The 27,735-nt window shown below is 38.9% G+C and overlaps 1 protein-coding gene across 2 annotated transcripts; it reads left to right on the top strand.

Annotated features, from left to right (window-relative positions):
* Nucleotides 1-1,455: 1,455 nt before the first annotated feature.
* On the top strand, nt 1,456-18,516 carry LOC133515689 (uncharacterized). Of its 2 annotated transcripts, none has more exons than XM_061848232.1 (10): nt 1,456-1,956; nt 2,372-3,767; nt 6,070-6,265; nt 6,472-6,627; nt 12,215-12,283; nt 14,994-15,090; nt 15,368-15,466; nt 17,121-17,269; nt 17,380-17,553; nt 17,854-18,516. In XM_061848232.1, the coding sequence occupies exons 1-10, from the start codon at nt 1,954-1,956 to the stop codon at nt 17,993-17,995; spliced, it is 2,481 nt and encodes an 826-aa protein (XP_061704216.1). In that variant the 5' UTR covers nt 1,456-1,953; the 3' UTR covers nt 17,996-18,516. The 2 variants fall into 2 exon arrangements, with proteins under 2 accessions (XP_061704216.1, XP_061704215.1); XM_061848231.1 differs by having other exon boundaries at nt 12,212-12,283.
* Nucleotides 18,517-27,735: the final 9,219 nt, after the last annotated feature.

The following is a 27,735-nucleotide window of genomic DNA, read 5'->3' as shown; positions in this document are numbered from 1 at the left end:
ATTTAAAATCATTTTTACATTGTAAATCTGATTTTAGATTTGTTTTCCTTGTGGTGCAATAAAGAATATTTACTTACAATTGAAAATCTTCCAGATTGCTAATTTTACAATTTTGGCAACCGTATTGTTATCTAAAAAGCGGTAACTCCGCTTTCTAAATCTACGGCACCTTAAATACACAACTATACACAGTTGTTATTCGTTCCCTGGGACGGTACTTTTGAAAGAACAGATGTGAGACGCGTGCTCCGTAGGTGGTCAGGACAGTGCGTAGTCCACGGTGACGGATATTTCTGTGCGCAAGCCCGCCGGGGAAACATGTGGGAAATGTATTTATCGAAGTGCGTGTGGTCTAGATCTGTCAGTGTCTTCTTCACGCTATCGCTAAGACAATAGAGCTCAAAATAATACCTACTTCATGTTTGTGAGATGGAAATATTTCAATGGTGATATAGATGTCCTTCACGTGAAGCACTAAGTCCCCACATTGTTAAAGTGTATATTTTGCTTGCGTGTTGTTCTTGGTTAAAACTCGACCGTTCGTTCTTTTCTCGCCTTTGTCTCTTGTTGCGTCCAAACAGCCGCCAACTATCACCATGGTGTAATTTCCAACGTTGCCGAGCCAGCCGCCGGGGTTGGTACCCACTTGCTCTACTTGTAGCGTTACGCTGCGGCCATCATTATTATTAGATATAAAAATGTGCCTACTTTATTATACCTATCAATCAATAAATTTTTCGTGTTATGGCTCCATCAAGGTGTTGATGATTCTGCCAAGACGCCGTGTCTTAGTATATGAATCTTATCATATTACGGTCATAGGCAGTGTTCGGTGGAGTAGGTATCCGATAAATCTGCAAAGAAATACAACTTACCATTACTTAACTAATAAACTACATATAACTATTAAACAATTGTGAACACTACAATATTATACCTACTTAATGAAGGACTTCACCTGTGTTTACACAATCATACATCTCCGAGATAAATTACATTGTCCACGTAACATTTGACGTTTGAGACGTTTCTGACGCCTACTGTCAAACCCGCGACCAAAGAGAAAAGTGGTATAGATAGATACAGATCAGAGCACATCTGACCGAAGAAGGGCCAGCCCCCGCCCTGGTGAGGAGTAGGTATCTATGTGCATGTATTTTCTGCTGTAAGTGTTAACACTCGTGGTAAGGGGTATCTCTTTGTGATATTGCCGCCCGCCGCCGCCGTGCGCCGAGGGCGGGTATTTTACTACACGTGAATAAATACTTTGACATATTTTAATGTATTTTATTGTTTCATTTGTACCTATAACCTATCATGTTAACACGTTCTCAGTCCAGTGCCCCATATATGGGTCACGCTGAACTATCTCTACACGTCCGTGCACCACATATGGGTCACGAAGATACGACCAGGTACGCACTTAGATTAGTATAACTTCATACTGCGAGATAATATATGGGGATTTTTTTTATATATAATAATATTTTTGTCTAGTTAGACAACAGCATATAGAAAGTTATTGTTGTAATTCGAGTGCGTGGTTGTTTTTTCTTAGTGACCCATATGTAGAGCACGGACGTGTCATTAAAGTAATTTGTTTGGACGTATGTACCAGGAAATGCATACATGTAGTATGGGGACTGTTAACGTGTTAAAACAGATAACTTATCAAGGACAACAATAGTGAAAACCTCTACATACCTTATCGTACGTTGTACATACCTCGTAAAATTGCACAAAGAGTTTACATATATTTCCTATGTAGCAAAAAAAAAAAACGCCTAGACATTTTCTCGTTTTAAAGTCGTCATGTCGCGTCAAAATTGCACATAAATATAAGTAAACGGCTGCGAGCATGTTGGGCCGCGCCTGCCGCTCGCGCCAGTAACACAATGTGTCGCACGAGCCGCGCGAGGGTCTCCAGCTTCATTCACGTTTAGTCGTTGGATCATGGTAAGTTGGCCCCTTAGGTCCCCGCTGGAATGTAAAAAAACCTGTAGCTTATAAACCTTTCATTACCTATTTTAATGAAACGGGTCTTTATTAGCTTACCTTATACTTCGATTTATTTATTTGCCTAGACGTTCCGAACGTGTCGTTAGATTCCTGGTCGCAGGACGACTGCCTGATAATATTCGTTTGCGGCATCATGCGTCTCATTATGTATTGATGATGTATAACAACATGAGTGCAATAATAAAATACTTGAATAATTTTCGTTGAGATTCGCATAGTACCTAGACGACAAACATATTAGGCATAGGAAGCGATGACTGCTACGTGCTACGGCGTAGCAATCGTAGTAAACCGTACCCAGCGAAGCTTTGTGTATTGAGAGAACGACTAGATATCCTTCCTTACATTTCAGGAGGATGAATGCTTGGGTGAATTGATTTGCATCGTGAATAAGACAGATTCCGAGAAAAGTATCGCGACGACGAATGCGTACTCTCTAGAGTGTACGGAGGGATCGCGGTCGTCTGGCAAGGAGTCGCAGTCCTCGGGCAAGCAGTCACGGTCTTCGGACAAGGAGTCTCAATCCTCGGACAAGGAGTCGCGATCATCGGACAAGAAGTCGCGCTCCTCAGGCAAGGAGTCGCAGTCCTCGGATAAGCAGTCGCGGCGCACATACGTGCTAGCGGCCGACAGTGGGAGCGACTCAGCCTCCCCCTCCCCCTCCCCTTCTTCCTCACCCACCCGCGCCCGTCCCGCTCTTCTTTACGATGCCATCTCTCTCAAGAGCACGTCCAACGTTAGCCAGAGCCAGAAATTTACCATTGATGCCGCGGACACCATTCAAGAGGAAGGGTTCGCAGACGCGAGCGACGAGCTGCCCGAGTGCGAAGCCATCAACGGCGACCCGGATACCGCGCAACTACTTATAGAATACTCACTGCACGCCCAGGAAACCTTTACTCAGACGAGCAAGACTATACTCGAACTAGCTCAGACAAATTGCGTAAAATGTTTTACAGACATTAATGCCATAGAAACACAAACCTCCCGCGTTTCCATTTTCGAGAATAAAACTATAGAATACAGAATAGAAGTAACGGGATCGCAGACGCGATTCACAAGAAATGAAATTCCCTCGGGAGTGAGCGGCCGCGCCGGCGCCCGGCTCTCGCTCGCCGGCCCCTGTCACTCGCGAGGCGGCTCCGACGATTCCGGCACACTGAGGATAATTGACGACGAATCCGAAACTAAATCCATAGAGGAAATTGAAAAATCCGACCTCAGTGACAATAATACTTCTAAATACGATACGGACTTTACTGATTCACTCGAAGACGACCGCACTCGGCACGACGACAACAGCGACGGGAGCGTCCCGAAATCTGTGGACCGAGACGTCGAGGAGCTGTACACCAACCTGGAAAAAAGTTTCGATTTGCGTTCGTTTGATAGGCCTCAGTTTGATACTCCACGGTACGTCGCACTGTCCACTTTGTCCGAAGAAACGATGAAGGAGAGTTCGGTATCACGGCGAGACAGTACAAGAACACAACCGAAAGAAAGCCCACACAGACATAGTATCACAACGCCTGAGCTAAGGAGGAACCAGCTGTCCGCAGAGGGGGAGAGTAAAGAGCAATGGAGACTGCCTCCCATCGGCCGGGCTGAGCGCGGCGGCAGCCCGCGGCGGCGCCCCTACAGCCCCGGCGCCCGCGCGCCGCCCGCGCGCGCCTCGCGCGACCACGCCCGCGCGGACGCCACCAGCGACCTGGCAGCAGGGGAACACGCCAATCTTGCTACCAGGATTGGTATGATATTCAATTTACAGTATTTGGGACATTTTTAAATCATATGGACCCACCATTAACATTTTCATAAATATAAAATGTCGCCAAGACGAAACCTTAAGGTACAACACCTTATTCAAAGTATGGGGCTTGGCCGTTTCGTTACTACATGAAATATTGTATAACAAAAAAGTAATGAACAGTCAATACATTTTTCATCTTACGCCCATGTGACCAAGGTGTAGAGTTTGTGAAGTTAGGCTTGTGGAGTTAGAAGCTTGGCTCTACATGAGATCTGATAACTTTTTGACAGTGCGAGCCTTATGGTTTCGTCGAGGCAAAATTTGACATGAAAATGTATTTGGTGCTATTTCACTTCTTTTTGTAAACTGCTTCCATCTGCTGATTTAAAGGGTGGGGGTGATTTACAAAAAATCCTGATACAGATACGTATTTTCCTTATATATATACATTTTCAGACCTCCACCAGAGCCCAGAGAACAGAGAATTTAAATTTGCGGAAGTCTCATACTTACAAACTTTTATTCCCTATTTTAAGTGTTTATAATACTTTTTTGTTTGATAATACTAGCTTACATACCAATTTTTAGCTTTATAGGACTTCAGGAAGTACCCTAGAAATTTGATGATCATCAGTGAGTGAGTGAATGACGAAATAGGTTTTTTTTTAATATATAGATAAATTCTAAAGTATACACAGATAAAAAAGATATCTTCATTCAAAACGCAAAACTCTCTTGCGCACGGTTGCTTAAATAAAATAATAAATTGCTTCTTCCAATAAATATGTCTTGATTTAAAAACAACATAATTTTTTAAAGGAGAACAAAAATTATTTAGTTTTATCTTTACACATTTTTAAAGCGAATGGTAGTGATTTGAGTTAATATATTAATTATTCGCCGCAAGAAATAACGTCTTAACAAGAGATACAGCACGCTCTTAAAAAACGGTTTTATCTTGAGTAACTCTTCCTCAAACCAAAAATATTACCCAATTCCAAAGAAGAAGCACCAAAATTTTCCTTTGAGACTTTAAAGTTTTTAGACAAGAGCGATAAATTCTTAGTTTAATGTTTTCAACCTACAGTCAAGAGCCAAAGCTATTTCAAAGAAGAAGCACCAAAATTGTGCCTTGAGACTTTTACATAAAATAGTATCAATATATTTGACGAAGAGGACAAAAGCGCTGGTGGCCTAGCGGTAAGAGCGTATGACTTGCAATCCGGAGGTCGCGGGTTCAAACCCCGGCTCGTACCAATGAGTTTTTCGGAACTTATGTACGAATATTCACCAGTCGCTTTTCGATGAAGGAAAACATCGTGAGCTAACCGTGCTAATCCCAATAAGGCCAGGTTTAACCCTCTGGGTCACGCAAAAACTAGTGCCTACGCCAATTCTAGGGATTAGTTTCCAAGCGGACCCCAGGCTCCCATGAGCCGTGGCAAAATGCCGGGACACCGCGAGGAAGAAGAAGAAGATGAAGAGGATTATTGAAAAGTTATAACTACAAAGATTTCAACGAATGACGAAAATCATGTATGTTTAAGAAAATTAATTCTTTATTCAAGACATTCTAAACTTGGCGCTAAGAGATTTCAGCTCTAGATATAAATAATATCATATTTCACATTGAGTAACGTACTCTTGTACCAATGCTTTTTCATTGTTTTTATGGAGAAATATAATTCTAACCCCAAGAAACAAAGTTTCTTGGCACAAGTTCTTTAAGTATTGCACTAAGACACTTAGGTTCAATTTAAAAAATACAATACTTAAAACAAAACGTAAACGCTCTTGGTGAGAATAATGAGCTTTTAAAAAAAAACTTTTTATAGCTCGGATAGAGAATTTAATTTTTTGGCTTAAATAATAAATTTTGAAATATTTTATATCTTGACGCAAGAATTATATTGTTTCCTTACGTAGGAAACACAAAATGTCTTGACACAAGAGTATTTTACTTGGCTGGAGAACTATTTTTTTTCTGTGTAAGAGCTATACAATTGAAATTTTCTATGTTTAATAAGTCCACCATTGACATCATATTCCGGGAATTTTATTTATCTGTTATAATCCAAACTTAAGTTATGAGGGTTCACAAAAACGACGAGATTGGGAGGTAAGGGTTAAAAATAGGTTAGCATAAGTTATTTACAGAGAGCACTACTTAGTGGCAACGGAATGTCTTCAGTCATGCCTAATGGTCCAGTAGGAAACTCTATGCAAGAACAGCCATCGTTCAACGCCGTTACAATAAGAACGAATTATTTGCCACAGAGAATGACACAACATTGTTGTAGGGTTCGTAGCTCCCGCCGACCCGCACCGCCTGCCGTCGCTGGTGGGGCGCGCGCCGGCGAGCCGCGGCGACGGCGCGCCCACCCCCGCACCGCGCTCGCCGCGCGCCTGCTCTCCCGACACCATCAGCATCGGCGGCAAGATCCAGCAGCTCAAGATGCCATCAGCTGACAAAAAGCGCCTGCTCCACCAATTCTCGTAAAACTTGCTTTTGGTTGCGTTTTTGAATTACATTTTTGTTTTCTTTTTATAACAGCTTTTTTACAGTGGCGAATATAATTAACGATTGCTTATTCATGTAGGTACCTATATTGATTTACAAGTACAAATACAATACAAAATTCTTTATTTCTTAATAATATACATTCATAAGATGGTGGCTAATGGTATCTACCGTTGCGCAGGAGTACCTCGAGCCCCGACAGTCGCAGTTCGTCGCCGGGCAGCGCTCACTCTCGCTGGGCCGGCGCGGGCGCGGGCGCGGCGGGCGCCGACGTGGCGGCGCGCGGCTGCGACGCGCTGTGCGCCGACGTCATTGCGCGCCTGCGGCAAGCCTGCAGGTCAGTCTGCCGTGCCAGCTCTTGATGATTATGAAGATATTGACTTGAAAATGAAAATGAAAATGAAAAATGAAAAATATTTATTTTCCTTATAAAGTAAAGGTTTACAATTTGACATAAGTGGTTGGAGCTTCCTTTTAGGTGAATGAACCTGTATCAGGATGCCCCGCTCCTCCATAACATACAGTCTTTTTACTTAGTAGTAGGGAAATATTCCATAAGTACATGAAAGATTTATAGCTATATTTATTATATATATATATGCTATTTGATTTATGTTCTAGCCTAATTAATATATGAATATATGAGTGAATATGAGTGAATATACGAATGTAGATATACATACATATATATATATATATATATATATATATACACACACACATATATATATACATTCGTATATTGTGTGTGTGTGTGTGTGTGTGTGTGTGTGTGTGTTCAGCCTATATATTACGTATAGTTAATAATTCACGCGGTACAATAATGACTCCGTATCATCATAACTTAGTTGTTTCAGCCATTTTGTGAGTTCTATCTTACACTTATACAACAGTAATGGATGGATATGAATTAGCTTATTTATATTATTGTAGATGTATGCCGATTGCGCTTTATATTGCCTTTTGGCAAACATAGATTTATAGCTTGATAAGGGGGCAACACTGTTTTGACGTCGACGAGTTTCAATAGTAAAGTTAAAATCTAGGGTTTTATGTAGCCTGAGCGTTGTATTCAAAACATACAGTTTCCTGATTGTTAATTGGTCACTAATTTCGTATAGTTCTACTTGACTTATTGCTAAAATACATATGGTGTTAACGTGAGAAAACCATGGGCTTCTGCATATATGTGAGACTAAGCCTAGGGCTACCCATGTACGGTGGTCGACGTCAGCGTCGAGCGTGCATTTCGTGCTCGAGGCGTAAGGCTGCCTTCACGACCAAAGCTGTTGCTGCGAGGGGGTGAAGCGGCGGCGGCGTGCGGAAACCGCTTGGGTACCTATCATAATTCATCACCGAGTAAGATCATACTCGTATCACATTATAACTGTTAAATACAAAGGAATACTTGGGGGCCTGGCCAAGATGATAATCGGTTGCGCTACGACAGCGAAACGCTATCTGTCTCTATCGCGCTGATATGCAAGAGAGATATAGAGACACAAAACGTTTCTTTGTCGTAGCGAATAATGATTGTCATCTTGGCTAGACCCTGTTCATTATTTGACCATATGTGATGTTTCCAAGCTCATATCACCAAATTTATGATATATTTATCTTATCTTTATTACACAAAATACAAAAAGAAATACAAATGGCGGACTTAATGCCTAAAGGCATTCTCTAGCAGTCAACCATATGGCTAAACAGAGATGTAGGATTGGTCCAAGAAGAAAAGTAAGAGGATTTAATTTTGATAATAAACATAATAAACTACATAATTTTCAACACACAAATAAAAATATTATATACAGTGTTTTTTTTTTAAACTCCGTTAACTTCGGTGTATGGCTAAGTACCTTTAAGGTACATTTAAGGAAAGTGTATGACATACTTAATTTATTTTTTGTATTTTTGATTTATTTATTTAATTTGTAAACACACTGAAAATATGTTGTACCTTGACCCGTACTTGCTACTACTAGAAATACTTTTTTTAAACTTAAGATATTTCTTAGTATTGGTTATCTGCAGTGTATTTAAGGTTATTATATAAAGTAAATAACGGTAATTTTTCTATGAAATTCAATTAAATCTTAACAAATAACTGATTTAGATGACGATCGCTTCAGCATAATATATTACAGGTTTATAGGTTTCGTTTTTTTTAAAGTTTTGAAAAAGTATAATCTATAAAGCTAGTTTTTCATTGTGTCAATAACATACTAAAAAATCTTGGAGAGTGGAAAGGGTGCACTACATTTTTTATAATAACTTTTCATATATTATAGTTTGATATATCGTTATTTTGAATAACGTAATAAATGGCATACTACCATAATACCTAATTAACGACATAAATAATGTTATTATTGGTAAAATGGTCATAAGGTATATTTACATTTCGTCTAATATACTTTGCTATAAATATTACATACTCTAAAGCATATTATTTGTTCTAACAAGTAACATCACATAATTATTTGTGTGGCATAATGAGTGCATGACATAAATGGGTTAGGTTAGGTTGGAATTGCGACTCCGCACAAACGAATAACTGGGTCTTAATTCTTTTCGTTGTCTTTTTGATGTCCCCAAAAAAATGTGACGAAGTTTAGCTTTTTGGATGAGATGAAATTTCGTATTTATACATTTTCATGTAAAATATAACCTATAGCTAGAAAGACATACAATAGCACTCACTTTATTATTTATTTGATAGAAGACATTTATTTAATATGTACAAGCATGACAGAGTGGTCAGAAACAAGACAACGAAAAGAATTTTGACGGAACTACCTAGCAAAAGGAGGGTTAGCTTAGGTTATAACTTCGACCCCCGTAGAATAAAATACCTAAAAAGCGGTGTAGGTAAGGTTTGAACTGCGGCCTCCGCATAATCAAAAACCTGGAAAAAATAGGTTAGGTTAGGTGGGATGACAATCTGTACTTAATTATATGGCCTGCGTACTACTTGATATAAAAATTATGTAAAACTTTACGTAATCATTAAATTAAATATGACAAAAGATGTTATACAATATATGTATTTATACTTGATATAATTGTATAAAGTGTTACGTTATACAAATATATAATATAACACCAGTCATTATAAAATATGTCTATATACTGCTTAAAAATTATATTACCATAGGCATTATATCAATGACAGTTTAGATGAAATCATAATATAACAAATAAACGTATAATAAAAATAACATTATAACATATAATATTATGTCAAATAGCAATATAACAAATGTATGATAGTTTTTTTTTTTATAATTATACTAGCTGTTGCCCGCGACTTCGTACGGTACGCTTGGATTTGTATGTTGGTGGTTATATACATGAGCACAGAACATTATGCAGCAAAAGGTAGCAGTAGGGACGGTTAATCACTTGTTAATAATTAATTAATTATACAATGCATGAGATTTGTTTGACACAACCTACGAAGTATCAATCCCTTAAGGAGATTTTTAAGTCCACTATTCCAATCGAATGCAAACTTTTTTTTCGCCAATTTAGGGGATTAATACTTGTTTCCTATTATTGTGTCTTTTTACGACATTACAAGATCACTATTTACAAAAAACTTCGTTCCCGATGCAAACAACCCTTTTTACAAGCTTTTATTTACTTTCACCTGACCGTTGTCTGTTTGTAATCAAATCTTGCAAGTTAAATTTGATCCACTTCCCGGTTTCCGATTGAGCTGAAAATTTGCTTACATATGTAAGTCGGGTGACAATGCAATATTATGGTACCATCAAGCTGATCTGATGATGGAGACAAGAGGTGGACATAGGAACTCTGTGATAAAACAACGCAACCTAATTGTGTTTGGGGTTTTTAGGATTGGCTCGATGAGTATTAGTTGCCTGTGGAAAGAAAAGTACAGTCAGCGATAAAAGCTTGTACCAAAAATGAAATATTTGCCAAAAACTTTTTCACTAACTTAGGGAATGAATGTTCAAAAAAGGTGATATGTATCAGTGTTCGTTTATTTGAATAAAGAGGTAATGCCCGTTTACCAAGTTTCAAGTTCCTAGCTTAAAAGAAAACTCGTAACACATAAACTTCTATCGCCTTTTTAAACCCCTTAGGGTTTGAATTATCAAGAATGTTAAAATAACCTTTTTTAATCTTTCATTATGTTTTTCTATGAAGTTTTAAAGCATTTGTAATGGATTCAAACTTTCAACCACTTTTTAACCCCTTTAGGGGATGAATTTTTAAAAACGCTGAAATAACTTTTCTTTTGTATTTATAATGCAACACCGCCGTAAACTTCACTTAGCTTGTTTGCTCTTTGGCGTACTGAACTATAAAACTCCTGCATATCTTTTCAAGAAGCTATCTTGCATTAAGCTCCGCGAGCGCCGTGATTGTGGAATTCATCTGTTGACGCCGCGTCATGCCTCAGCCGCTTTCCGAGGGAGTTTTAAGTATTCTGCGTCACGCTCTTGGAACAATGTGCCGCCGCCAGTGAAAAACCTGCAAAGTATTCATAGTTTTAAGACAAAGCTTAAACAGTACTTGCACAATCACCAGCTTAACCAGGAAACCTGCAGATTGGAAACAAGTTGCCTGTAGTCAACACTCTATTATTGATCGGATTCACCAATGATCGGATTTCCCGGTGCAACACGGGGTGAATGACCTCAAACATTATACTAATATGGATATACCCCGGGATTCCACAACTTATGTTGTAGAATAAGTTACTGGCTATATTAAATTCAGTAAATTTTAATAACATTTTATCGCGTAAATAAATATTTTCGGAAAATAATTGTATGTGCATTATGCATATAATAAGCGTTAGTATTTTCTTTATTCATCTTAACTCTTAGGTATAGGTTTTTTATAATATGCATATAATGTCTGTTACCTTCCGTAATTATTTCGCACTCGATGGTTTCATCGGAAGATCAGCGCTGGAAGTCGCCAGCAACATGCTGAGATGAGGCCATTTCGTGACACTTTACTTTCACTATGTTCTCTTTTATGTATGTGTTTGTGTGTTTATGAATAAAACAAATTCTATTCTATAATATACCTACTTACAAAGTTTCAAATCCCGCACTCAAAAAAATATTTGTTCTCCATACAATCTTTCAACCCCTTTTCACCACCTTAGGGGTTGAATTTCTCAAAATCGCTTCTTAGCTCTTGCACACTTTATAAATGCAACCTAGTGTGTAAATTTCAAGTGTAGGGACGGTCACGTGGTATAGTCCCCTCTTAAGTTACAAAGTAATCGCTCTCAGAAAGGATTCCTAAAATGTTTTCGGCAGAAATAAAATACGGCCATTGCTAAATATATTTTTCTAAGGTAATTTGTACTAGAAAAATATGTTGAATGGCGTAGGGGACGAATATTGCGTATTGGTATTTTTATGTTGTAATGCCGTGTAGCTATAATTGCATTAAATAAATAAATAAATCTTGAACTTGACCCCTCATCCGCCCATATGCTTAAATATCTGTGATTTCATTAATTACTAGCGTTGTTGTAACACGGCCATTATATTTAAATACACCAACCTATTGAAAACTATGACATATCAATGATATGTCGAATATCGATCGTCCGAGATAGTAGTTGCGTTTAGTAGTAAATACAAGTAAACACTAATCAATGTGTGAACTGGCCCTAAAGCAAGTGTACACGCTTATAGGGGCCTTATCAGGTAAAAATAAATAATTAATTATCTCCAAAATGGAGTAAATTAGAATACCTACTCTTACCGGTTTCTTTGAGAATTTTGAAAAAGATGCTTAATTTAAGCTCAGGAATGCACCCATGAAGTTAAAGAGCTTTAAAAAAAACACTATATGTATACAATTAATATACTATTACATACTTAATTATCATACTCGATTTAAAATCAAATGATGAGTTTGTTTAGCAGTTCCACGCGGATGACATTCGAGCAGCACGTGAGCCGGTACGAGAGCAGCGACAGGTGCGGCGCTAAGTGGTAAGTACTTACAACACATTCCTTTATCAACGGCTTTCACCACTCATCCTTTGATAATCTTAGATATGTTATAGTATACTTACCTACTTCAGTCAGTCCTGCATGGATTAGTAGACCGCAAGTCAGGAACAGATTTATCCGCCTCACGGGTGATGTAAAAATAAGCATCTAAACTATCATCTAAAAAAATGTTAATTGGGAGGCGATGACTGATTTTTTTTTAGTTACAATAAGTAGAGAGCGTTTATTCTTGGTAAAATAAAAGAAGAAAACAACAGGTACCAAAACATAACGAAATGGGCCCGACACATCATGGCGCTAGCCTGGCTGGGCTAGCGCTGGTCTTCCGTCAACTCCGTGACCGTGTGCAGCACGAAGCGTAACACAATATTCAAAAAAATGTGATCACATTACAACCGGCTGACTAAACTAAATTCATTATAGCATCTAAACTATTATATGTCGATGTATCAGCCGGGAGGCGATCATTGACGATATACGAGGGGCGTCTGAAAAGTTCTAACCCTAAGATAGAAAAAAAAAAAACTATTTACAAAAATGAACTTATGTTTATTTTTCAATATAATCCTTCCTTCTAACTCAATGCATTTTTACATTTTTTATACAGTGCCCTTAGCCCTTTAAAAAAATATTCTTTATCTTGCCCTTCAAAATGCTCCTGTACAGCCGCATTCATCTCTTCGTCACTTCTAAATCGCTTTCCCCTCAACTCTTTCTTTAAATTATTGAATATAAAATAATCGCTTGGGGCTAGATCTGGGCTGTAGGGTGGGTGATCAATTTCGTCAAAACCAACTTCCTTCGGGGCACGTTTCGCAACATTAGCGGTGTGAACGGGTGCGTTGTCTTGCAAAAACAAAATGCCTTTCCTTAGTTTACCCCACCTTTTCTCAACTATGGCTTGTCGCACCTGTCTTATTAGATTCGCATAATTAGTTCCGTTTACTGTAGAGCCTTTTTCTAAATATTTGATTAAAAGAATGCCATCACAGTCCCAAAACACCGTAGCTAGGCCAACTTTTGCACTTTCAATTTCTTCTGCGGCCTTTCGTCCTTTTCAATCCGCTGCATCGATTCATACTTACACACCGGATCATACTGTCTGATCCATGTTTCGTCAACAGTTACTATTCGGGAACAAACTTCATCTAAATGATCTTCGCACAATTCTAAAAACGCCCTTAAAGTTTCAACCACGGACGTTCTTTATCGAAGGCCGGCAGCATTTCGGGTTAAAAAATATTTTTATTATCTCAAAAAGAAATTTACATTTCACTTATATGAGAAACATTTTTCTATAAAATTTGATGATAAGGTACATAAAATTCGTAATTATTATTTATACATTGCGTAGATAAAGTATTTAAGTTTTATAAATGTTTGGTTCAACAAACATGCATTAATATAATACGATAAACGTAAACAATAATATTACTGATTTATTTCTAAGTACTAAAGCATGCAGTATCACTAAAATTACATGGTTTGTAATTAAAGTAATTATCATAATGAAAAAAATATAAGTTCGAGAGATCCAGAAATTATACATTAAAAATGAAAAATGAGGTAGACGTAGAATTTCAACGGGCAAGTTTCACAAACAAGGTGTACATAGTGAAACAGTAAAACAGTAGGTCAGTTAATCAGGTCAGTAGGCAGAGAATGGCGAAACTCGGTAGGCTTTCGCCATTTAGGATATAGTGATTTAATTTATTTTTAAATATTTTAAAAGAGCGCGCATTTTTTATAGTATCAGGTAATTTATTATATAATTGTAGTCCTGCAAAAGTTACTATTCGTTTTCCCTGAGCGCTTTTTATTTGTGGCAAAACAATGTGATCGTTTCTTCGGCTATTGCGTTTGGATATCTGGTGTTTTTTAATAAATGTGATTTGACTATGAATCATACCGCTTAGATTTTTTTTTATTAGTATACATGTACTGTTGATATATAGTTGTTTAATATTCATAAGTTTTGTTTCCATGTAAATTTGTTTACTGGGTGTTAGATAGTCATAATGAAAAAGCATACCCAACGAGCACTGACTTTACTCATGTACAAATGTTCATGTAAAATTTCACCGACTCTTTTCTTCTTACCTAAGACCTCAGCTATTTGACAAACTTTAATTCTTCTATCTTTTAATACCAGCTTTTTGACTTTTGCTACGTTTTCTCCGGCCACTACCGATATTGGCCGCCCTGAGCGGGGGTCGTCTTCGATCGAGTCCCGTCCTAGTTTAAATAAGCGACTCCACTTTTTGACCGTGGCATAAGAAGGCCCAGAAGCACCGTACTCGTAAATAATAGACATTTTCTCAAAAATACACTGCGGTGATTTGTCACTTTTTGTTAGGAACTTAATTACAACACGGTGCTCAATTTTCGTAATATTCGTTAGTAATTCACACATGACGAGGATACTTTTCTGTTGAATATCTCGAAACAGAATAATACAAATGTGACATGTTTTTTTAAATAATTTGTTTTTAAATGGCCTTTCTAGTGGCCAGTATCATAAACGCATATATAACCTCGAAATACCTTAGGCTTAGAACTTTTCAGAAGGCCCTCGTATGCTCCTGGCCCGTGGTCTAATATAGGCTCAAATTGTATTCAATAGAAAACAAGAAGTGGCCTAATATAAATGAGCATGTGTAGGTATATGATGTTCGCGTGATGTCCGCAGGGCGGCGGCCGTGGAAGTGCTGGAGGACATCCCGCGGCTGTTCCGCGGCTTCTGGCCCGCCGTGCCCGAGCACCGCCTCGCCGACCTGCTGCGACTGGTGGACTACTCTATAAACATTTAATAACCCATACCAATTAGTCTTATTCTGTTGCTACCAAATTAAAATCAATGAATACAATCAGGTCACGCTTCCTCTCCACCTTTTAAATTAATGCCCACAAACACACTTAATGCATAAGGCCGCATACACACTTGAATCTTCAAACGCGGTGGCGTGCAACTATTTCAGTTGGCGTAATTATAAGCGGCGCTTGGCGGCGCACCATGCGTCCTAAGTACGCCAATGTAATAATAGTTATCCCAACCAAACGCAGGTGGCGGCACAAGTGGAGTCCCCGCGCACGCGCGTGGCGCGCGCCGCGTGCGCCGCGCTGGCCGCGCTGCTCAGCCACACCGGCTACACCAAGAGGCCGGTGAGCTATCTACCGTCAGCAACACACGCTAAAGACAATTAATAAAGAGCGATAAATATACCCTGATAAGATCAGATGGAGGAAGATCAGATGGATAAGATCGTATGATCTACATCACTATGTAGCAATACAATGTGTGACGTCATTTCACCCCGCCCTCGCCACATTGTAGTGACCGTATTGTAGTCGTAGTAGAGAGTCAAGTGCGAGTTCGTTTACCTCGCGCATCGAGGGTTCCCTACAAACTTTAAATTTTCTCAAGAAAGACTTGACCAGAAGTATAATTGTGTACAGCGCCATCTATGGACGAATTGGCTAACTAATTTGTGCGATCTGTATGTTGTTGGTTTTCCAGGGATAATTCTTTATCATGTGAACCGATTTCAATAATTTTTATTTTATTTGAAAGATGGTGCCTTTAGTGGAATCTCATAGGAATTTCAACTATAATACGAGTAAACACTCGCAAACGGGATTAAATTGCAAATTAAATTACAAAATTACTTTTGTAAAATAAAAAGAAAAATTATCAAGATAGAGGTCTGATTTTATTTTTCCTGTAATCATTATGATCATGTTATTATTATGTTAAAATTAAACTTAAGGGGGGGGGGGGGGGGGGGGTAATGGTATTTTTTTCACATTTTCTTTCATAAGTAAATTTTTTTTACTATGAAAAAAAAATTGTTTTGTAATGTTCAATTTGAGCGCTTTCAAATGATACCCCACTTGACCTAGTAACTAGACTTTGAAATTTTGCCCCCTCTTTATATTGGGAATTTTCCATAATTAATACAAATAAAATAAAAAAATTACACTGCCAATATGTTTGGGTTAGCGTTATTCATTACTATTCCAAATTTCAAATCGATAGCTTAAGTACTTCTCGAGATATTTAGCAATGTGACAGACGGACGGACGGACAGAGTCGCACCATAAGGGTTCCTTTTGTACCTTTTTGGTACGGAACCCTAAAAACTGGACTTTTTAACCTATGCAACTTATTTTCCTTGCTTCCGATTTGTAATTAGCTATTAGTCTGATCATATACGTCCAAGAAGGTTTTTCGGTTTGGTGTCTGGAAAAATATGTAATTCAACTTTGAGTGTAGATAACTCTTAAATGCAAACCCGCGCGAAATTACCTTTTCATATAAACGTAGTCATTTTCCTCTCTGGACATTATAGAATTGAAAATATTTACACACAATTTGTTGTATATCGACCACAGCTATGCCCGTTTGATTTTTTTTTTATTAAAAAAAAGAACACCTTCGAAACACAGTCAAGGACTAAAAAGCAAAAAATAATTGGTATGTAAATACGATTTCCTGATGTGTTTAAAGTGGGTGCCACGCCAAGCCCCGCGCGTGCGGGAGGTGAACGGGAGGCTCGTGCCGAGGGAGCCGAAACGGGAAGACACGTGCGGGCAGACGACGGGTGTAGCGCGGTACCTATTTGACTTGGCACCAATTATTTTTTGCTTTTGAGTCCCTAGGTTTTTTTTGAAGGCGGTGTTTATATATAAAAATAGTTTTATTTATCATTTGCATTAAACATTAGGAGGTCAATTTTTGTGACGTCCTTCTAACTCGCCGAAAAATAGTCCGGTCCCACCCGGGTATACCTTACATCTGTTCGAATGTTGTGCGCAGGACTTCGACGAGGCGTTGGCGGCGCTGCTGGGCAAGACGGGCAGCATGGCGTCGGCGCTGCGCCGCGCCGCCAACCTCGCGCTCGACCAGGTGGTGGCCGCCGCCGCCACCGCGCCCGCCGTCACCTCGCTCTGTCTCTACGGTGCCGAGTGAGAGTTATATCTTCAACCCGATTTAGCATTCGGACGGAGTCAGAACGCGTCGTTAACATAAATGATGCCTTCAACACAAATGTATGGATGTATTTGGTTGTCGTCAGTCACAAGAGCGGGCTGGTGCGGTGCGCGGCGGCGCGGCTGCTGGTGGTGGCGGCGGCGCTGGCGGCGGGCGGGCGCGGGCTGCTGCGCGCGCGGCCGCGCTCCGCCGCCCACGCGCGCCGCCTGCTGCTGCGCTCGCTGGCGGCGCTGCTGGACGACCGCAGCCTGGACGCCAGGTCAGGGCGCTCCTTTATCTACACTGCCAATAATAATTAACTATAATCTGACTCGTACACTGTGTAAGTTGTTGTTCCAGTTACCTCAGAGTAGGCACCGTGCACGACCGAGCACGAATCTGCCGTCTTAATACGGTGCGGCATTTATTATGTGCGTTTTTCTCGAGCTAGATGCATCCAGACTGACCCAGCATTTTATTTTGTTACGCGTTATGTTAAATGTAATCGTAACATAGTTTTTTTAGTTTTGGCCAGAGCACCGTAAACATAGTCGTAATCATAGATGTCCGCTTGTGCCAGAAAGTACGCGGAGCGTCTGTACGCGTTGCTGCGGCCGCTGCCGGGCTTCGAGGCGTTCTTCCTGGCGGACGTGGAGGCGCGCGCCGCCTGCCGCCTCATGAAGAAGCTGGACCCGCTGCTGGCCGCCGTCCCGCGCCGGTGACCGCCCACGAACCGGACCCACGCAATATAACACATCATATATATCATTGTTATTATTACTCAATATCGGCCTTCGATGCATGTTGTGGTAGTTCAGTGTTTTCGTCGATAATATTGATAACGGTGTTAAATTTAGTTATGTGTTTTGAGCAATAGGAGAATAATAATACAATTATACTGATATCGCAATAGGTTTTGATATGGATTTATTGTAAACTTTTTTCTGTTCATTCTTATCGAGGGTTCGTGGCCACCTATTCTTTCATTCATTTTTTTTTTCATTTTTATTTTCAATTTTTCACACTGAATCTCCAATGTAAGGAATTTGTCAAAGTTCCGGTACATTCAGAGCTTGCGGTCGTAAGGCGACATCGGAGATACGTAACACATTGTGAGTGAAGATTGTATGTAAATAACGTCACAAGTTTTCTTGTAAGTCGTGTCGTGTATATTTCATGTTTATGTAAGTTTGAGTGTTTATTTCGTGTTGATGTAAAATCATGAATAAAGGATTTAAATGAATGGATAATTGTATATTCTTGTAAACTCGTACTTGCGCAGTGCGCGAACCTCGACAAATCAAAACTAAGTATAGTAAAGTTTAGGTGGCGCATACTTGTAGCAACAGAACGTAAAGGCAAGGCGACGCACGCATCCAGTGTTTACTGCAAGCGGCGGACGTACGCGGGTGGGTGTCCTGCGGGCGTGCGTCAGCGGGTGGCGCGAGCGCTGCGCCGCCACTGCATTGTCGTCTTGTTTATCATTACTCGGTAATAATCATTATTGTCATGATGACCCGTCACCCGTAACGTAACGCTAATATCGCCGTTAAGCATAACAATTCATGTTATTTTCCATACCAGATAAATATTATCATCGTTATTTCTAGATATTTTTAACGCGTGGATGTAGTTTTGTTTGCGTCACTTTTTGTATTTTACTTTTATATCCATATTATAAAATCCTAACCTAAGATGAAAGAAAAATAAAGAGAATAATAATAATATTTCGGTTACGGTTATAACCGATTTGCATTCCCTAGTAGAATGATAATTTCTGTAACAAAAACTAAAAATTATATTTGTCTTTTCCTAATCTCTATACCAAATCGAATAAGTATAAATCGGTTTAGCTGTTTAAGTGTAGGTAATATTTATTTTCTCAAACTTGCTATGAAATGATGACATGACTTACGTCAAATTAGGTCCGGAAATACTACATATCAGGTGCGATGAGTGAAGATGATATGAAAAGGAATTTCATACAGCCTTACACACCTAGGCCTGTAAGGCAACCTTCTTTTGTTTTTTAACGTCAAATTGTGACACAACATCTTGGCATTCAACCATCAACAAATATAGGTACGCTACCGTTGCTTAGCAACGAATATGCACAACAAATCACCGTTGTTGTGCATATTCGTTGCTAAACAACGGCGACGGCGCATCGCGCAGGCGCACGGACTTACGCGCGCAGGGAACCGCTGGTAGAGTGGCGAGCCGAGTAGGTCGCCACAAAACAAATTAACTACATTTTTTGTTTTAATTGCAAGTTTGAGAAAAGCACTATACATATCTCGGCGAGAAACGGGGTTGCCGGCCGCATATCTCTATCCGTCTATATCTACTTGGCCTGCAACCCTACGTTTCCCGGCCTCTATAGTAATGTACTATTATTAAATCTCATTTTGATTCAGGTATACTGCAGTAAATGCTTCAGAATAACCAAAGGCTTTCAATTGGTATACCGTTGGAGTTTACCTACAAAGATAAATACCCAAAGACCGATGTACTGTTTACCTAATAGGTTACATAGGTTATAGGTAATAGGTATGTATATGAATGCACTATAGCTACAGTGAATGAAATATGCCAAATAACAATTCTTAAGCCTTATCGTGTAAGTAACGTTCACTCAAGTGCACAAATGTTGATACATCATGCCGTAGGTAGGTACTTGCGTATTTTGTAGATTGGGACTGTTCTGTCGTTTAGTAGTTGTAGTAAAACACTTTATTGTACAAAAATTCAATCGAAATTGGAAAAAAATATAACAATCGAACTTATCCCTTTAAGGGATCTCTTCCAGTTAATCTTTGAGCAATTGAGGGAGAGTTATAGGCGGTCTACATCCGTACTATTAACTCTCGTTTATTTGTTCAATTAACTGAAGCGTTAGTGTTGGTGGGCCCCGTAGGTAGGTACCTACCTACATACCTAATGTAATACATATTTTTGGATTGTAGTAGGTACATTGCTTAAAATATCTTGTGACGCGAGGTCGTACGAGTAACTTATGATAAGGTGTTATCGGTATCGGTTGAGTGCCCTCACTACGTTGGGCACCGTTACAAAAATATTTGGAACAATCATCAGCCGAGCCAGTCGAACCACCCACTGAGTCGCCGTCTCGAGGGAGAGAGAGAGAGAAAATCATACACTACAAACAGTCGATTTTTAAATTTAGTGTTATATTTTTTATACTATTAGGTACTTTTACTTATACATGTGACGACTATTCGATTCGATATTTTCTCGCATACGGTTTTACCCTATATGAGACGACCGTTCACACGGCGCGAGCTCCATTCGGTTTTTTCACGTATCCCGTATATAAGGTGCTAACAAATTAGCTACCGATATATTAAGAGATGGTACTTTACATTAAAACAATAACTTCAAATAAAAATTAAAAAAACTAGCTATTCATATTTTTTTGTTTTCAAATGAAATACCGAACAAAATATCACAATTCTATCTAACAATAAAAAAAATAGAATTAAAATACAAGTCCACATCTAAAAATTTTAAAGACATAAAATACCATAAAATTAAACAACATGTCAAAAACCAGAAAAAATATAAAGAATACATCGGAATCAATACCTAAACATAAAATTAAAATCGCATTACAAAATCTTCACATTACAATAAAACGATCGCAGTATTCTTAATTACACAAAAACTTATTGACGAAATTCGCCCCGAGTCCCTCCAGATGCAAAGGAGCCCACCACGCTCGCCGCGTTGCCACGTTGAACCGCGATGGACAACCTTTGCATAAAGAACGACCCGGAGCAAGGGTCATGACCACTCTCTCTGAAACGTCTGCCCACTTCCCCAATGAACGTCTGGGCCACAGCAACACCGGACTCTAACAATAATCATCATTTGCATTAAACTGACAAGATGTTTAACACTTTCTGTCATGTCAACGATTGTTTGTCTACAATGTCATCATCAACGTGCCATTTGATTTATCAACGTGAAGTGGCCAGCTAATTTTTAGGTAAGTAAGTAAGTAAGTAAATATTCTTTATTGCACCAACAATTATACATTTTACATACATGTAAAACTACAAATGAATTTTAAAGGAAAATAGAACCAGGTAACAACAGGCGGTCTTATCGCTAAAAAGCGATCTCTTCCAGACAACCTTTAGGTAGCAGGAAATTTCGAACTCATACAAAAGTCAACAGGTAGTGCAAGGAGCTAAATATGGAGACTATTAAATACAAACACACATACTACTTATATAAGTATTAAAACAATACCTAATATACTAATAAATATACAATATAATATAATACAATATATATATATATATATATATATATATATATATATTTATACTTACACATATACAATATATAAATGGCAACTTAAGGTAGAGATAGAAAGTATAGTTTCAGCTGATTTTTGAAAATGGGGAGAGATTTAGCTAATCTTAATTCTACTGGCAGAGCATTCCATAACCGAACAGCCCGGAAGGTAAAAGAGCTATTATAAAATTTTGAAGTAGATAAGGGAGGAGCAAGAATATGAGTCTGAGAACATCTGATAGAAGAGAGATACTTGAAACGCTCTAGGTAAAAAAGGTTCTAGAATCTGATCAATGAGATCTCATTTAATTATCTCATTAACAGGGAAATTGTTTTATAATTTCCTTAAAAAAAACACCATAAAAACTATAAGTCTATAATGGTTCATACTTAAAAATACTCTAATGGCAAGACCCTACGGTACACGGTAAACAATATGTCACGCATCATAGACACCTTGTGAATGATTTTCACGTTCCCATACATATTTTGTTGTCATGCATTTGGTAAAATCTCGTATATACGATATACGAGAAAAATTGCGCCGGGTGGACGTAGCCTACATTTTCCCGAAGTGCTACGAGATAGTAATGTTGGGTAGTGTTTTTTTCTCGGGAACGTTATTTCTGTGCGCAGGTGTGCTACGAGTGCTACGGCGTAGCCCGTACATTGTTTTCCCGACGTTTAGCAAAATAGCTCCATTGATACATGACGCAGCATACGCGTCATTCGTACTGAGGGGATAGATCCCCAAACATTATTGAGCCATAATAGATTATTGCTTGCTTGATTGTTTAGACCGGTAGCCGCACGTTTTGTCCAATATGATGCACATGCACTAGTCGACATGTATACACTGAAAAAAAAAACAATAAAATATGAATAAAAAAAAAACAGATCCAAAATCACTTAATTTGAGTTCTTTTTTTAAGAGACCCGCCTCCAAAAAATAAGCACAATATAATTTTTATATCCACAACCCTATCCTTGTCCAGTCTCTATCCCGTTGGTAAAGCAAATTTCTGCCAAAAGGTAATTAATACCTAATGATAAGAATAATTACATAGTTTTTGGAGTCGGTGCCAAACCAACATTTCAGACAACGAAACACGATGCACTTACTTGCAGTTAAAGTACATAGTTTACTCATTTATTTCGTCCTTACTACTACTCGTATTTTATTTCAGTTTGGCAGCAAAGAATGCGTTTGTTGGTTTGGCACCGCCTGCGCACTGATTTTAGACATTTGAAAACTCATATACAACGAACCGTCGTTTTTCAAGATAACAAGATATTCTAGAGAAAAGTAAATTGCATTTCTAGATTCGCTGTAACTATCACGGTCCGGTGAACATCTGGTGGCAAGATGCACTTGCGGGTGCTATTGAAAAGGGCTCCCGGAATACAACCGCCCCCGGCCGCGCTCAGAAACATACTCGTCAAGAGCGGATATCTCAAAAACTTGACTAAATAAAACTTGTAACAAATTTAATCAACTTTCATTTTGTAAAATGGCCATGTCGCTAAGACGCTTAGTTTCCGATATATGATCGAAAAATCGAGAAATGGGACCTTCAAACCCCGCTCTCCCCCCGCCTCAAGGGCTACAGCCAGGGACGTTTGATATGTTCACCTCCTAACTAGTCCAAATAAAGTTACGAAGGCAAAAATTGTGCTCCAAGCATTTTCCTCTATAACTTTTTTGTACATTCGTTGCCCGGCCTAGTAGGCTAGTATTTAATACTTACAGTAAAACTATAAGTAGTCGCCTACGGATTTCAGCTCTAATGCCTGGACTTAAAGCAGGTACACTAAATAATATCGCAGAGATGTACTACCGAGGAGCAACGTGGCGGAGGCGTGCCAGATAGCCCAGATAGCGGCTTACCTAACCCGCCGGTAATTGAGCCTCGGCGATAAAGCTATAAATAAGCCGTGAGTAAGTTAATTGGCTCGTCTAGCTAGTGGCCTGCACAGTGTCGATGTCGTTAGTTATCACGAGTACCTAGAGGTTAGAGGTTCATGTTTTTTCTCCGTTATTATGTGTAGAAGTACAATCTATTAAGCATTTTTTTTCTCGCATCTTAAGCTTACTGATCATTTTGCATTTAAATCTAAACGGAGGCACTACAGAGCTACCGGAGTCCAGGTATAAAAAAACGGGGAACCCCATGTTACACAAATAGCTTAAAATAATAACTAAAAGTAATTAGGGGAAGTGTAGGCCCTACTTGCTATGAACACAGCATGCTGGAGATAATATATAACAATAATATGGTAAATTTACACTAAAGTTTTACAACCGCTATTAGTCCAGTAGTCATGTCAAACGAGGACTAAAATGATTTTCACTAAACTTAAATTTAAAATGTACAATTAAAAATAACAAGCTGCCTTTAGTATCGCCGAGGCAAGCGAGAAATGTGCACGTGCTAACGAGCTTCCTCACACCGAAAGAGAAAGAGAAAGCTTAGGTATAACAACGAGTATATGACAAAGATGAATGGAATGCGAAAATGAATCAAACAGAACAGATTTCTTCGTAGGTACTTATATAAATAAATATGGAACAATTTTTTGTGCTCCTTATGTGTGAGTATAACCTATCTATGTACAGTTATATAATGTCATTGATATTAGAACAAGGCCTGCTCACTTCGCTAGAAGCGGACCCCGGACACGGCGCTGTGTTTTCGTGTTGTGTGTGTGGCTATTATTAACGTTATGTTATCGCACGTGCCGTCTATCTCAAGTGATTCACTACATTCGGTAACTCAGTAGGTAGGCAGATTATACATTATCTTAATCTACGCAGCAGCAGGTGTTCATATGATCCTGCAGGTGGCTTTACAGCTTATTTGTAAACTGAGAGAGACTGACATGTCCGCAAAATGCGGTCCCACGTGTGTACGAGTTCGAAGTTATCTACATCAAACGGTCTCTGAGAAAAACGTTTGAAGGTTACTGATTTACAATACCGAACCGAAGTAATGGCTGAAACTAACAACATTTTGTACGGAACACTAAGAGCAGTTTGATGGAGTTTGTTGAGCGAAGTTACTGTACTTATCTTAAACTCAGTTTATATTAGACCTAAGGGGTAATATCACCCACCCGTAAAAACTCATTTTAATATATTAATAATTTATTACAAACGACATCATATTATCAATTCGCTTTTTTGTAATCTGGATGTCGTTTAAAATAATTTATCAGGCTTCTTCAGAAAGACTAATTATTTATTCAGTGATCATAATTTTATACCCGCAACGCAAACTTAGTCAGGTGAGCACAAACTCATGATCAGCTACAGGCTTCGTCACAATACCATACGACGGTAAAAACTGCAACAGGCTTCGTCTAAAAGTATACATTAAAAAAAACCCTACAAATAAAAAGCACGCTCTAACTCGCCGCCAGCAGGCAGTGTGCCCATCAGGCTGGCCGCATTTCCCCGTTGAATTGCGATGCTAATTGGCATTAATCCGTGGCATCATCATCATCATCGTGGCATCGTGGTGTCATGGCGTGGTCATTAAATCAATAATATGGGTTTTATGGGTGCAATGTTACCCCCTAAGGCTATAATTAATGTAACCCGAGTTTACGGTAAATAATTTGATGAGTTTATGCGGGGTGGGGCCTTAATACGATCTGGCTTGGAGACCAAGCGATTTAATGGATGGTCATCTTGACAACCTCATACTAGGTTAGGTTGTCTGGAAGAGGTCGCACTTCTCGACAAGACCGCCTGTTGTCTGCCTGTATCTTTAATCAATTGTTTTTCTTTAAGCTGTATCTTTTACTGCGGTGTGCCAGTGAAGAGATAGATCTATCTAGTCTCACGGCTATGTAGTCGTGGAAAGCTGTATGTAAATAAGAAAAAAAGCTGGCGATGGAGCTTAGTTTTAGCTCTAATTTTTTTTTTTGGTCATTTCGTCAAAGTTATAATTGCGATTGATTAATTGCGCTTATCATAGATATTGGCAGTGACATCACCGGACTAAAGGCGACGAAACTTAGTCTAAAGGATGTTTGCGGTATTGTAGTTTTTATGTAATATATATTATAGAATATATATGTATTTAGTTGTATATATATGTGTATATATTTGTTGTAGGTCATATACCATTGCATGTATATTGTAGGTTATAAGTAAAATAAATACCTTTTGTATATTATTGTTTTTTGCGCCACTTTGTACAGTACGGATGCCTACCTTCTCCAATTCTCCCTCAATTGCTCAAAGGTTAACTGGAAGAGATCCCATAAAAGGCTAAGTTCGCCTTTGTACTAATGACGAGTGTTTTATTTCCTGTTTTGTTTTCATTTTTGTACAATAATGAGTTTACTACTACTACTACGAAAGGCTGCAGCAGTATTTCAAACGGTATCCGGTACGAGGAATGCTGCAGTGGGCGTCATCCGAATGTCATAATTTGTCTAAAATCCTAAAAGCGCGTTCTGACGCACTCTCACAAGTATGATGGTTAGGGAAGTACGAGTATGTACGCGTTTTTTATTGTTTTTTTTTAATTAGGTCTGCCAACAGCGGTTATTATTAGGTACTTACATATTGGATTTTTTCACAAACAACCGAGGTAGTGTCGTCAAGCTCATCATACTTATCAACCTATCGAATGAGCTAATGCTTTTACGGATACTGGAAAGTGAAATGTAAATGTACTACATACCTATACGAGGCCTGGACGTTAGTGAGATGACGATATGAGTTGTGCTGGTGTCCGACTTTATTACCGACCTGTAACATGAGTTTCACATGATTACCCACCTGGTTTCTTGAGCTTAATAGTCGCCTCCAAACCTCCCCTTACAGCGACCCCATTCCTCATACAAAGTTTACCTTAAGGTCATATTAGCCTCACTGGATCACTGTTCACTCTGAGTACTGATAACGTTGGTCACAATCTACAAGATACACATCATTATTCTAATAACACCATAAGAACGTCCTTGACTTGATCTAAAAGCAAATATCACATCCCGTAGATTTGTTGGCACACAAAACCTCCTTTTTCCTACTGTCGTTCTCATCTACCCTCTCAACTTCAGCCAAAAAATCCCAATAACCTAGAAGCGGTTATTTAACTTAAACGTGACTACTAGCGTCATCTACTCCATGACGTTGGCAAATATTAGCCGGTTCGCAATACGTTCGCGACAGATAATTTACCTAATATCGCTGTAATACTAATTTGCCGAGCATCGTCTGAACTAAATTATAGAGCATACGATTTCGGTGACCGTTCTGTGGCCGCCGCTATATTTAGCGCCACCGTCTGGTCTGACGCAATATCACGTAAAGTTGGGCGACGCTGCCATGCATTACATTGTGTGTTATCCAAAAGAATACCTAAATTACCTACCTAATAATAATAATAATTCAGCCTATATACGTCCCACTGCTGGGCACAGGCCTCCTCTCATGCGCGAAAGGGCTTGGGCTATAGTCCCCACGCTAGCCCAATGCGGATTGGGGACTTCACATACACCTTTGAATTTCTTCGCAGATGTATGCAGGTTTCCTCACGATGTTTTCCTTCACCGAAAAGCTAGTGGTAATTATCAAATGATATTTCGTACATAAGTTCCGAAAAACTCATAGGTACGAGCCAGGATTTGAACCCGCGACCTCCGGATTGAAAGTCGGACGTCATATCCACTCGGCCACCACCGCTTTTTACCTACCGAATATGAAGACAAAAGTTTATACCAAACTTCACACCCTTGGGCGGCCTCATTACAAAGCGAGCAGTGATTGTCTTATCTGAGTGATCGAATTAAAAGAGATCTTGCAGTGACGAGCAGTTAGGCCATTTTAATATTTTATACTGCGTAAAAAATATTAAATACAATAACTGGCTATCTCAATGAAGGACGTAAGCGCCTCTTCCTGTACAGTCAATTTAGTTTGAAGAGGGGAGATTGTAATAATGAACTCAGCGGAAAAAAAACATTAAGGTGGTTCGACTAGGTTACCCAAAGCTTAAACCTCACTAGATGGCGCCACAATTGCAAATTTTGAGTTTTAATTTTTTTGTGGAGTAGTCTTGGTATTTCTATACTGTAAATTATATTTAGCGCACTCTTTAAATAAATATTGAACTATTACAACAAA

The sequence above is a fragment of the Cydia pomonella genome, chromosome 3 (genome assembly GCF_033807575.1).
Source record: "Cydia pomonella isolate Wapato2018A chromosome 3, ilCydPomo1, whole genome shotgun sequence".
In the NCBI taxonomy this organism is placed as follows: domain Eukaryota; kingdom Metazoa; phylum Arthropoda; class Insecta; order Lepidoptera; family Tortricidae; genus Cydia; species Cydia pomonella.
The sequence above is the reverse complement of the archived record's forward strand: the minus strand, read 5'-3'. Positions and strand labels throughout refer to the sequence as shown.